At 37.4% G+C, this 12,446-nt stretch overlaps 1 protein-coding gene across 1 annotated transcript; it reads right to left on the bottom strand.

The window, feature by feature from the left end:
• Positions 1-2,689: 2,689 nt before the first annotated feature.
• On the bottom strand, positions 2,690-11,302 carry LOC136810867 (nucleotide-binding oligomerization domain-containing protein 2-like). The gene is made up of 2 exons (XM_067067458.1): positions 11,206-11,302; positions 2,690-5,231 (listed from the first exon to the last, which is right to left on the bottom strand). The coding sequence occupies exon 2, from the start codon at positions 5,095-5,097 to the stop codon at positions 4,465-4,467; it is 633 nt and encodes a 210-aa protein (XP_066923559.1). The 5' UTR covers positions 5,098-5,231; positions 11,206-11,302; the 3' UTR covers positions 2,690-4,464.
• Positions 11,303-12,446: the final 1,144 nt, after the last annotated feature.

Here is a 12,446-nt window from a genome sequence, read left to right as displayed (position 1 = left end):
CTAAACCTGCGTTTTAACAACAAGGGATATACTGTAAAGATTTTATCAAACAAATTTATGGTCAAAGTTTTGTATTCATATCTTAAAGAGATCTCGAGAAATCGCTAAAATTGCAAACCTACGTTTTTGCTAGCAACCTATCTTTTTAGTGATTGAAAAATACTGTTAAAATTGGAAATTTCGAAAAAGAGCTTTCGGGAAATAAAGTAGATGTTAAAGTTTTGCATGCAGCAAAGATTTTTGTAAAACCAAGGTAAAACCTCTTTTCTTCTAGATTTGAGAAAATTTTTAGATTTGATCGACGTTTTGGGGGCCAGATACTGTAGCTCTCATGATTTTCATTTTTATAAATCTATTTGATCATTTAGATTTAGAAATAGTGTTCGACAAAGGTTGTATTGAACTCTCAGACCTTGAAGCGAAGAAAATATTGGTTGTTGCCGATTCTGAGGAAACTTATCAAAGATGTTTTCAATGAAAAAAGCAATTTTAACAGAAGATGAAATCAAATCAGGAATACCGCAAATTCTTGATCTTAATATGGCATTTTTCACGCAACAATGTCTTTACACCATGGTCAAACTGAGGATTCCCGATGTCATTGGAGCTGAAACTTTATCCATGAAAGAGATTTGCCTACGCCTTGGAGAGAACGTTGACCAAGAATAATTTTCTCAGTTTTTCTTTGAAACAGAAAATTTCCCAAGCTTCTTCTTTCACGCAGATTTACAGCTGAGAAATATAGTGCACTATAAGGGTTGGGTAAATCAAGAGAAAATGCACTGAAAGGGTGCCTTTTTTAGCCATATTGAACTGCACTGTAAGGGTACGATTTTGAAAAGCAGATTTTACGCGGCACATACCGTCGTTTCGAAATCGAGTGCCCCCCCCCCCCGGGAGACCGGCCTTAAGACCCCAAGATAATGGGTCCACGGAAGATCTTCGCAGGTTTTCTTTGGATTACGTCATTATATCTTTGTGTCTTTAGCTTCACAGTTATGATTTTTCTTTATTTTCTTATAAGCATATACTTTATAAGAATCAAATCAATAACTCCTGATAGACGGTGTTATACCTTCCGACAATATGAGCATATTTATTTTTCTTATAAGCATTTACTTTATAAGAATCAAATCAATAACTCTTGATAGACAGTGACATACCTTTCGGTAATTAGTTCTTACAAAGTAAACAAGGGTTGGCGCACAATATGAGCATATTTATTTTTCTTATAAGCATTTACTTTATAAGAATCAAATCAATAATTCCTGATAGACGGTTTTATACCTTTCGGTAATTAGTTCTTACAAGGTAAACAAGGATTGGGGTACAATATGAGCATATTTATTTTTCTTATAAGCATGGTTAATGGTAAAATATAGTTAAGTAATTTAAGTTACAAAATACAAAAGTAAAATTGAAATTGATTACCTTTTGCGATTATGAAGTATTACCGTTGAAATCAAACCATTACGAAAATTGAGACATGGGAATTAGTTGATTATCATGATTATCATTCTGCTGTAATTAAGCCCCTTTTTTTGACAACTGAAATCATCAACTCGTTTTTTGGGTAAACAAGTGCGATCTTGATATCTGAATTGAAAGAAAACGAGACTAAATTTGTGTATTCGACAATTAAATTGAAGAAGCTTTAAGATTCTTAGTGATCCTGATCAAGTTCGGGTTAAGAATCTTAAAAACACGTAAATTTCTGGTTATGATTATTGTTTTTCATAAGAAGGAGTCTTTAGACTCAAGGAGAGCAGTCTCTTAGGATAGTATTTACGAAGCAGTTTTTGGTCAGCTTCGAAATACGGTAAGTGCTTTTTCTTTTGTGTGTTTGTTATCATTGACTGTATTAATGAAATAGTTGATTAATGGGAAGTATTCACGAGGTCATCGGTTGAATGCTGTCACTCGAGCGAAGCTTTCGGCCCTCATTCAATAACTGAAAGGGGATAGTAGTAAGATTTCGTCAGCGACCGTAGTGCAGTGGTAGAGCATCCGTCTACGGTGCACAAGGTTGTGGGTTCAACCCCCAGCCGGGTCATACCAAGGATTTCCAAAATGGTACTTGATGCCTCTCTGCTTGATGCTCAGCAATTGAGAGAAGGATTAAGGGTAAGTGGAGCAATCCAGGGAGAAAGAGCGGCGCCCTCCCCTACGTTCAGGTAGATAGCTATCGAAAGAGGCGCCTTCGGGTAACCTCCGACTTATTTTTACTTAAGATTCCGTCAAGATCTTGAATCACTGTAAGGGACAAGAATACTATTCAAAACTTATAAAAGAGTCTAATCAGATCGTTAAAGATCTTGAAAGATCTTGGCCCGTTCGTAGTAAGAAACTGAAAAAGAATAAGCAAAGTTCTTTGATAAGATCTTTTCAAGAACTTTTCAAGAATTTTTACCAGGGCAGGTGGCTTTTTTGTGTCGATTTCAACCGAAAGGCTTTAACTTTGGTTTGAAAAACTTTGGTCCAGAAAAATTAAGGAAGAGGCTTATTCCGAATCGCAAATCTCAACAAAACCTTCTCTATAAGGAGCACGAATCCGTCAGTGGATGCCTGAATTCAGAAGAGGCTGAGGTAAAAATTTAATTTGGCGTAGACAGAAACTATGGGGTTTTTGGCACACATATATATCATAGATGGAATGAACTAAACGGAGTCCACGTGTTATTAATGTTCATTTTACTTTTTACAATTTAAATCATGTATGAGGTGCTCAAGTGCGGATCATCAAAATAAATAAATTTAGGTTAATCAAAAATCATCAAATTTTAGATTGATCATCATCAATACCCCATTACTAAAGGCTTGGTTACATTTCACAAATTTAGTGTAAGCTATTGCTATATAATTAAATACTATACCATAATACTATATATGTGTGTTTAATGTGCCGAAATGAATCATGGACCACCAAACTGCGATATACAGTATGGTATGTGTATCGGTCCGTTCTCAAGGAATCTTTAACAACATTTAGAATCTACAATACCCAAAGTTTTTTTTGTTCGCCTGCCATTACGGGACATACAACGTGGAAATTGGGACAAAGAGAGTTTGTTAGGAGATATTTTCAGTTCTAATGTGAATATTGGTTGTATCGATGTGATGTTTTTCCAAAAGATTTTGAACTATTTTTTCGTCATTGTATACTTCATGTGTTTTGATCATCAGGGTGGGTGTCCTTCTTCGGAATTTAAGTAGCATCTTCCACTTTAATGTTATTGGCTTCTGATAAGAAGTTATACGACCTAAAAAATCCATGGCTGCTTTTTCATCACCCTCCGTTTCAAGTAAATCTTTGCGTAATATAATCGCAAATGTTGTCGATTTCTCCAGCCACTCATCTGGAATATTGTTTAGAAATCGACGGTCTCCTTCCAAATGAAATGATCCTTGACTTATACGAATCCATTTAAAGCCATTCCTTTTTGAATTAAAGTATATCTCTGTATCATAACTTCTATTGCTGCATAATGCTAATGATGCCAAGTATAGAACACCTTCATCAAATGATACTAACCAAATCTCTAGTTTCTTTATCTCCCTTATTTTCAACTGCTTTATCAAGTTGACAACGTTTTGTAATCTGAAACCCCAAATTTTTATTTCAGCTGATTTCAATTCAGGAGATATGATGTTACCACCACTAGATTCACTGTACAATCTCAAGAAATCCTCTATAACACCACCACTCTGGTCTTGGCTGATGTAAAGAACATTACCGTCTTTGATCATTTTTGATGGTAGCTGAAGAAAAGTTCCGACAAATTCGTTAAAAGTTAACGCCTTTCTTTGTGATGGTTTTGAAAACCAACTTAACTTAGATTTGCATACCTCAACTAATTTGTCATAAAAAGTGACAAATAGTGTATTGTCTCTTGTTTCCAGCATGCGTTGGACTCCGACAATGGTTGGTTTGCAACTCGATAATTCTCGGTTCGATTTAAAAGGTTCGATATCCTTTGTCACACATAAGTGTAACGCGGTAAAGAATTCGTGGAGAACCAAGTGTCTAAACTGGTACGTCGCTTTTTGTTCATTTCTGATACGGTATTTAGTGATGAATCCGGTTTGTTCAATCGGGAAACGACAACCCAAAGATCGGATATCGGACTCATCAAAAACTACTTTGTTTTCCATGTATGTGGTGACTGATAGCTGCATGATGGAATACAACATTTCTATCACTTTTCGATCTTCTATGATCGACATGAGATTTGGGTATTGATTCGGTTTACTTTTAAAATGATTCCTGATGAACATCAAAGACGAATAGAAGTACAGTTCTGTTTGCGTTTTTATAGTGTTTGTCAACAAATCATCTTTGTAAACACTACAAATAACAAACAGGAATACTGGTACACGGGCCATAAGACGTAGGTTGTATGCTTGGATCAATAACTCCTTAACAGTCTGTGCTTTATCAATATTGTCACCGAAATAATTGTCAATTTATTTAGCGATGTTTTCGTCGTCAAATCCGCACACTTCAATGGTTTTTCGTTTCGAGTTTCTCGGTAGATTCGTTTTCACATGTTCGATAGCCTTGGGTCTGCCGCAAGCTAACACTTTGTGATTTTTAAGCCAATCTCCTTTTGGATCAAGTAAAGTGAAAACGAGTTGTGCTAGACTATCTGCCGAGGAAGCTGCAAAATTACTATCGACGAAAATGTCTTTCAGCTCATCGAGACCATCGACAATCACCAACACTCTATCAGATATCTCCATTAAATCATCAAAAGTGATCGACTCAAACACCTCGGGAAACTTCAGTTCAAAGAGTTCTTGGATGTTAGAAAATTTACCTGACGTGTCATTTAAGTCCCGGCATGTGAATTTAAAGACGAATTCGATTGCTAAAAGATCAGGAATCTCGTCTTTGGCCCACTTCAAAGTGAGCATATCCAATAAACTCGTTTTACCTATGCCCCCAATACCCCTGAGGAAGACAAGTTCATCTTCAGGTAAGAGGACTTGGTCTATGGTTATATGCATGGTGGGTTTAGGAAAGTTTTCCTGTTCCATCAAAGCAGCACGATCAGAGTTGGACCATTCTCTATCAACAACAGTAGAAGGTACCACCATAAGATCGATAAAGACATCTTCTCGCGTTACATATTCGGTCTCCTCGTCGGTTTCAGAAAGCGGCTTTTCGATAAGACATCTGATCAACTCCTCTTCATAATGCTCCTCAAGTTTCTGTGAAGCGCTGCGAAGTGCTGAAATTTAGACAAATAATAAAGTGGTTGAAAATTTATTTTATCTTGAGTCAAAGGAATGTAAAGAGATGGGAAAATACCTTCTTGAAAACAGAAATACGGCTCGTCATATACCAGATTCTTTGCCTATAAAGGAGTTTGTTTCGGTTAATGGATTTCTTTTGTTGTTGGTAAATAATCTGCATAATTAGCGCGGTGTGATGAAATTTTTTTGTTTTGGGTCTAATTATGCGTAAACTTTAGGGGCTTATAATTTTGGAACACGTCGCTCAGACTAAAACTAAAGGTTTGGGTTCACGAGAACTTGGGGACAAGCACGCGCGGGTGCAATGCAATACATGCTCCATCCCACCAACCATGGTCTCTTTTTTTGTTTCATGGGACAAAAAGTCAGGGAATTACCTAAAAGACCCGCTGATTTTGTCCCAGGGACAAAAGTGAGAGAAGCACAAATGTTATTAAAAGAAAAATGGAGTGGAGACACGAGAAAGCGTTTCAGGTTGGTAGGATGGAGCATGCTGCATTGCACCAACGCGAAAAAAACTTCTCGTGTCCCCAAGCCTTAAAAGATACCTTATTTTCTTGCTCAGAATTCCCTAGTAGTTCTACTGATTTAACCGCATCACGGTCGCATTATTAGACAAAACGTCTGAATGGAAGAAAGCTAGAAATCTAATCTGCTTTTCCCGAAGTTCAACCAAATCTTATCGAAACATTTTAACATCATTGCGATGAGAATTTTTCCAGGCGGTAAAGTTGTGTAAAATTTGTTACTCTATACTGAAAGCTTAGAGCAATTTGTCAAAAACGAAAAACTTAAATCTACTTTAATGGTCATAGCATGTAGAAACCAGCCAATCTTTAGAACAAGCCGTCTTTTCTTGAGCTTTTTCTAACGACCTAAACAAAGCTAAAATAAAAGCTTTTTCAATAAAAACGATTCATCCCATTTCTCTGCATGAGCGCAAAGGTTCACTTATATTGGGAAAGAAGAGGATATTTTCAGGAAGGCCAAAGTTACTATGTAAAATTCAAATCACGCCTCAAATCCCTTCGGCCCTTGCTTACGAATCAATCAACCAAAGAGCAACAAGAGCCGCAAAAGATGCGGTTAAAAATTTCCTCCATAACATCTATATAATAAAAAAAATGTAAAAATTAGACTTTTTGCAATGTAATGTAGTCAATCAAAAATGAATTGAATGTTGAAAGCTCGAAACTTTCTACTCGAAGGTCAAATTCAAAATATCATTAAATTCAACTTCCATAAGAAACAACATCAAAAAATGTAAAAATGGTGCCACATCGATTTATTGAGCTTCTTCGTTGTATTGTCTTTGTTCATCTTCTCCCTCTTTCCTCCATCAAGGTCAATTCGACTTATAAACAATTATGTGAATCGAGTTTGAATAATCCAAGCCATTGACCGTTAAATGCGACAGCTCCAGAAATGACCATTTCATTTAATGTGTAGCATCATGAAAAAAGTTCCAATCTTCAATCAGGCACATCCTGGCAAATGAATGGGGTGAGCATTTGCATGGGGTATTTGTCACCCAGTGTAAATGAGATAGGACGTCTCAAGCTAAAAGCGTGAAAATTAATACCGTAAAAATGAACTTCAAACTGAAAAAGGGAAAAAAGGAAGAAAACTGGGAACTTTATTTTTTCGTTAAAAGTTTCTTCAATCTTCGAAGACAAAATTGACCCATGGAAAAAAAATTCATCAATGCAGTTCTTTGAAATGAAGCAAAATATTTCCAACCCGGTTCAATTAAACTGAGTATTCGGCGCTATTACGTCACTTTCGTTTTCGACCCCGTTCATTTGCCAATGGTCGCAAGTGAAAAATACCCCGTTCATTTGCCAGGATGTGCCTGACTGACCTTGTTCAAATTTACACATGAGCTGCATTTTAGTCTCCATTGTCATATTCCATTTAATCGGTATTTGAAATAATTCTGTGTCGAGTTTGAAAGTTTGAAAAATCAAGCCACCAATAATTCGTTAAACGAGACAGAACTAGAAATAACCATTTTCACACGTAGCATCATGGAAAAAGTTTCAATGATGTTCAAATTTACACATGAACTCCATTTTAGTGTCCATCAACAAATTCCAGAATCAGTTTACTTGAAATGATTCTGTGTCGAGTTTGAAAATCGTGCCACATCTGACCGTTGTTAACAAACAGCGACATATCCAGAAGTAACCTTGTGTAGCATCAAGAAATATGTTCCAACTTATTCAAATTTACACATGAGCTACATTTCTGTTTATTTATTTCTATATTAGAAGCCATTATTTCCTAAAAATAAAATCTTTTTGAAAACAAGAAACTAAAAATGAAACTGATTTAAGGTAGAATTTTCACTCAGAAAGCTTTATGAAAACTTGAGTAAAAACTATAGGATATGACAGAATGTTGAAAAAGTTTACAAAGAAAAATCAATACAAAGTTTCTTTGGTTTGAAAGTCTCTTGACCACTAAAGCAAAGAAAATGTTCAAGAAAGTATGAATCAACTGAAATCAACCTCGCTTCGACCGCCATCTTGTTTTGTTTTGAAAACGTTTGTTGTTTAAGGAGCGCGGAATCAGAAAATATATCTTTTATAGCCAGTACCCGACTTTAGCAAGCTTTTCCCTGTCCAGACCATTGAGTTTCAAGCCCGAAGGGCTAGAGGTCAATCTCCTTGGTAGGATTTGAAGCCAACAAATCCTACCAAAGTTGCGCGGCCTTGAGCAACCCGCCTGGTTTTTACACAAATGACAGACTGAAACTAAAATTTACCGCTTCATTTTGAAAAATATATCACTCGAAAACAAAGGAATTGCTAGATTCAATCCGTCATAAAAAATACGGCGCATACTTTAAGGCTTCAATTTTTCTTGCCTGAGAAAGGTTAGAGATTGACCTCTAGCCCTTCGGGCTTGAAACTCAATGGTCCAGACGGCAGAAAGTGTGTTACTGGTATCAAGCGCCGTTTCTAACAAAACGGACAGACAGAAGGGCGGTGGCGTAATACTGTACATGGGCGTAGAATGGCGGTAAAAAACCGCGCACTGGAAAAGGAGGAGAAAGCGCACCGTTTTAAGAAAAATTTCCCTTGAGCAGGAAATTTTTAAAAAGGCATATCAAGTTCCATTTTTCAAATCCCACAAGTAAAACCTGCCCAGAGACCCAGAGGTCGCAACCATGATCTTTTGCAAAACACCAGTGTGTTCTTAGTATTCAGTGATATGAAGCTCATCCACTGAGTTAGCAAGCTGCGTTGAGTTGAGTTTATATTTGAAGCCACCATATTTGTTTACTTCTGAACATTACGTCAATTCTTAGAAATTAATCTTTTTACAGCACGTTTTTCTTTTCCAAGATGGTAGACGTTTTTCATGCTAGTTAAAGAAGATTTCTTAGAGCTCAAAGTTCGCTTCTTCTCATTCCCTTTCTCGCAGACCCACTGGGACCCCTTCTCACTGGAAAGATTGGCTAAAGTATCGTCCCCGGTGGAAAATTATACTTCAACTCTTTTCCCCACTTAAAATAATCAAATAAACCGATCCTCAATGAAAAATGCAATGGTATTTTTCCCATCCCTACTGAAATTACTGACTTGAAGCTTGAAAATAATATAATTTAAACCCCCACCCATAAAAAATATGGGAATATCAATCCACATCGAGTTTCAGTCCGTTATTTTTATTCCCCGATATGAATATTTGGTAAGTCTAATAATTTTTCTGTCTGAAAAATCTCAAAAAATCCTACTGGGTCTGTGAGTGTTTCTATAAATTTTACTTATTAACTGGAATCATTCCTTCATCATATGAAGTATACCCGGGGCACTTAGGCAAACCTGGGTACGGGGACGTGCCACTGGTCAAGATCCCTTCTTTAGGCTCTGAAGATATCTGACAGGGTTCCAAATTTATTAATTTCCAAAATATATATCTGACAGGGTCGACTTTTGGTAATTTTTGAAAATTTACAGTTGGAAATTATAAAAGTTTTCAAATTTTCGTCTACTCTTAGTCATATTGGCCATTTTTCAGGGTGAAAATGGGAAAATTTATCGATCTTTCTTTCTGACAGGGTCCATGACAAACTTCAGCGCCGCATCCCCATCGGCCTTCAAGATCAGTGCCCCCTCGGGGAGTATACAAGATTTAACATTAAGCTGTCGGTAATATCGGCATTCTTCTTAGTTCTGATTTCTACAAAACCATCTTAAGTATTAAAATGATCAAGAAAAGTATGGCAATCCACAAACAACCTTTGCGGTTCAGCCAATGTCAGTGTTGAACAATATGCTGATGACTTCTGCAAAGAGTCCAAATACAAAACCAAAGCACAAGATGCTAATCATTTGATTTCAATACACCTCTGTCTCACAACCGAAAGCTATCCTTAAAAGCGTTATCAGCGTTCTCAGGGATATCGGAAAATTTGTGTAGGAGAGGAGAAAAAAGAAAACCAACAATTAAGGGACGACTCAAGAAACCAAAGGACATCGGGAACAGTGTTATTGCCAACCTCGTCCCCAGCTTTTTTATGCTTTATTATGATGGCGCTAGATAATATTTTCTGGCGTCCATCAGTAGCGTAAATAAAGCTTTGGATACACGGGGATGAGGTGGTGTTATTGCAAGCCCAGCACGGTCAAGTTGGGTAAGGTAATTTTTGTGAACACTAATCGCAAGTAAAATTCGTGTTGTGTCCGGTAATTTCTACTTCAAGACCATATAAATAAATTTTCCGTCTATTCTTGCGAATCAATGGTAAGTGCAAAGTAAACCAATGCAATAGCGATCCATGGTCTGTACACAAAGCTACGGCTGATTTCAAAAATCATTGCCGTAGAGGAGTTGGGATGGAGTGCAGTTGAGAGAGGAGAGACAACGAGAAAAGTGTTGCTATTTACAAATCATACTCCATTGCAGAGGTTTGCGTACGGAAATTTTCTTATCAAACAGACAATGCGCACACAGTGTGCTAAGAAATAACAAGAAGCCTGTTGGCTTGAAGGCCCAGCGAAAAGTAACGTGTTGAAAACGAGCGTGCAAAACAGCAAATGTATGACGCTGTTGACATGGATCAAAGTGAAGACAGGGAAAATTTTTCCAAAATCACCGCTGTACTTCTCATTGGTTAGACGCTTGAAATTTTATTGAATGGTCTCCTACCAACCGGCGCAGGTTCACCCGGTTGAATACTCTCAGGTACCGTGAGATTGGGTAACTTGCATCAGTGGAGGGTAACTTGCATCAGTGGAGGGTAACTTGCATCAGTGGAGGCTAACATAACATGCATAGCCCTCAAATGAAAGACCTGGCTGGTCATTAAAATACAAAATTAAATCAAAACAAAAATGGTAGAGTAGAGCTGCGAGCGGAGCTGCGTAGTTGTATTTTAATGACCAGCCAGGTCTTTCATTTGAGGGCTATGCATGTTAGCCTCCACTGATGCAAGTTACCCAATCTCACGGTACCTAATAGTTGGGGGGGGGGTTTGTAGGGATTCGAAATACCGTTTTCCCGTCAAAATTTCGGAATTTTCGGAATCCCGAAAATTGAAAAAATAATAACACCGCCACACCGGCTTGTACAGGGCAAAAATGTACCTAAATACCGTCACCGTCTGATTTTAAAATAACGTTTTCCCGTCTCTTTTTTCGTCAAATCCCGTAATACTGTACTAAAAAAGGGCCAATTCCGTCACACCGTCAGTGTGTTACTGGTTTTAAGCGCCGTTTCTACCAAAACGGACAGACAGATACACGGACGGACGGAAAAGTGCTAATGAAAGGCCCTATTGCTAGCGCTGGGCCAATAAACGTGAAATACACTCTATTACAGAGTATACATAGTAAAGATAGAGTATTCAGAAATTGAGTGCTGATAGAAATTCAGATAACTTGGGAGGATTTTAAGGTCAGCGCCACATTTTACGGACAAAACCAGGCATGTTAAAATTACCTTTGGTAATGAGAGTGTTTTCCTTAATATGTTTGACCACATCGCGTCTTCCGATTACTTCCAATTCTCTTTTGATATCTAACCATTTCTCATCTTCCAATTTTCATCTCTTGATTCGTTTTCTGTGATGGTTTTCGAGATATGGTCCAGGGCTTCTTTGACACAAGTCAAGCCTGAAATCAACATTCAAAATATCATCAGAAATAGCCATGAAGCCTATCATGAGCTTTTCTTTGGTAATGACAATAGCTAAGCAAGGAATTTTTTTGAAAAAAGGGCTAAGTCGCGATATATGTTTGTTCTGAAACTGCTGTTTTTTTTCACGTCATTCTGAAAAGGACTGTCGTGCGTCTGAAAAAGTGTCGATATGTATAAATGATTTTCAGTTCATTGCGTTGTACCCACTACGTCAAGAATAACATCAAAAATTATATAATTATATAATGTTGCAATAGTATTGTACTGCTTTCCACAATACATGCCATGGGCCTAAAGCTGAACTTCTCGTAGCAGGCGTGGCAACTGTGGCAATCATTGTTGTATATCACAGCGAGACACGATGGTTGATTTTCTTGTGGCAGGCGCGGCAGGTGTGGCAAGCGTTAAATAGATTTCACAGCAATTGCATAGAGCTAAATTTCTCGTGGCAGGCGTGTGGCAGCTGTGGCAAGTATTGAATAGATTTCACAGCAATTGCGTACGGCTAAATTTCTCGTGGCAAGTGTGGCAGCTGTGGTAAGCGTCGAATAGATTTCATTGTGACTGCGTACGGTTAAATTTCTCGTGGCAAGCGTGGCAGCTGTGGCAAACATATAATATAACGATCACAGCAAGACACTATGGTATGGCTGCAGTAAGTGTACTCGTCGGAACGTTAATTGGTAGAAGAACAAGTACTAACAATGCATACAATTCGTAGACGTGTATTATTCATTATATGCACCATTGCAATGGGCTCTTACACGTTTTCTCTCATGTACAGATGGAAAGTATGGTACGTTTATAAGAACCAGTAGATTTTTTATGAGGCTCGACTGTTCTTGTTTTTTTTTTGGCGTTTTCAGCCTTGAACTGTTCAGATCCTGTTGTTACTAATAGAGTGAAATTTAGGTATTTTAGGTTTTAAATTTAATCTTTTTTACTTTGACCCCTAAATTGCTTGAAAAGGTTGAGTAATTCCAGGGTAATCATAGTTCTTAATTTTTCTTCTTTCTGATTTTGGGCTCGACTATTTACAAAAT

This window comes from Clytia hemisphaerica, unplaced genomic scaffold (assembly GCF_902728285.1).
Source record: "Clytia hemisphaerica strain Z4C2 unplaced genomic scaffold, Clytia hemisphaerica genome assembly, whole genome shotgun sequence".
Taxonomy (NCBI): Eukaryota; Metazoa; Cnidaria; class Hydrozoa; order Leptothecata; family Clytiidae; genus Clytia; species Clytia hemisphaerica.
This window is presented reverse-complemented; position numbering and strand designations above follow the sequence as displayed.

Excerpts from the sequence above, each read along its gene's own strand:
- LOC136810867 (XM_067067458.1), bottom strand. The coding sequence starts at position 5,097 with ATGGTGGTACCTTCTACTGTTGTTGATAGAGAATGGTCCAACTCTGAT.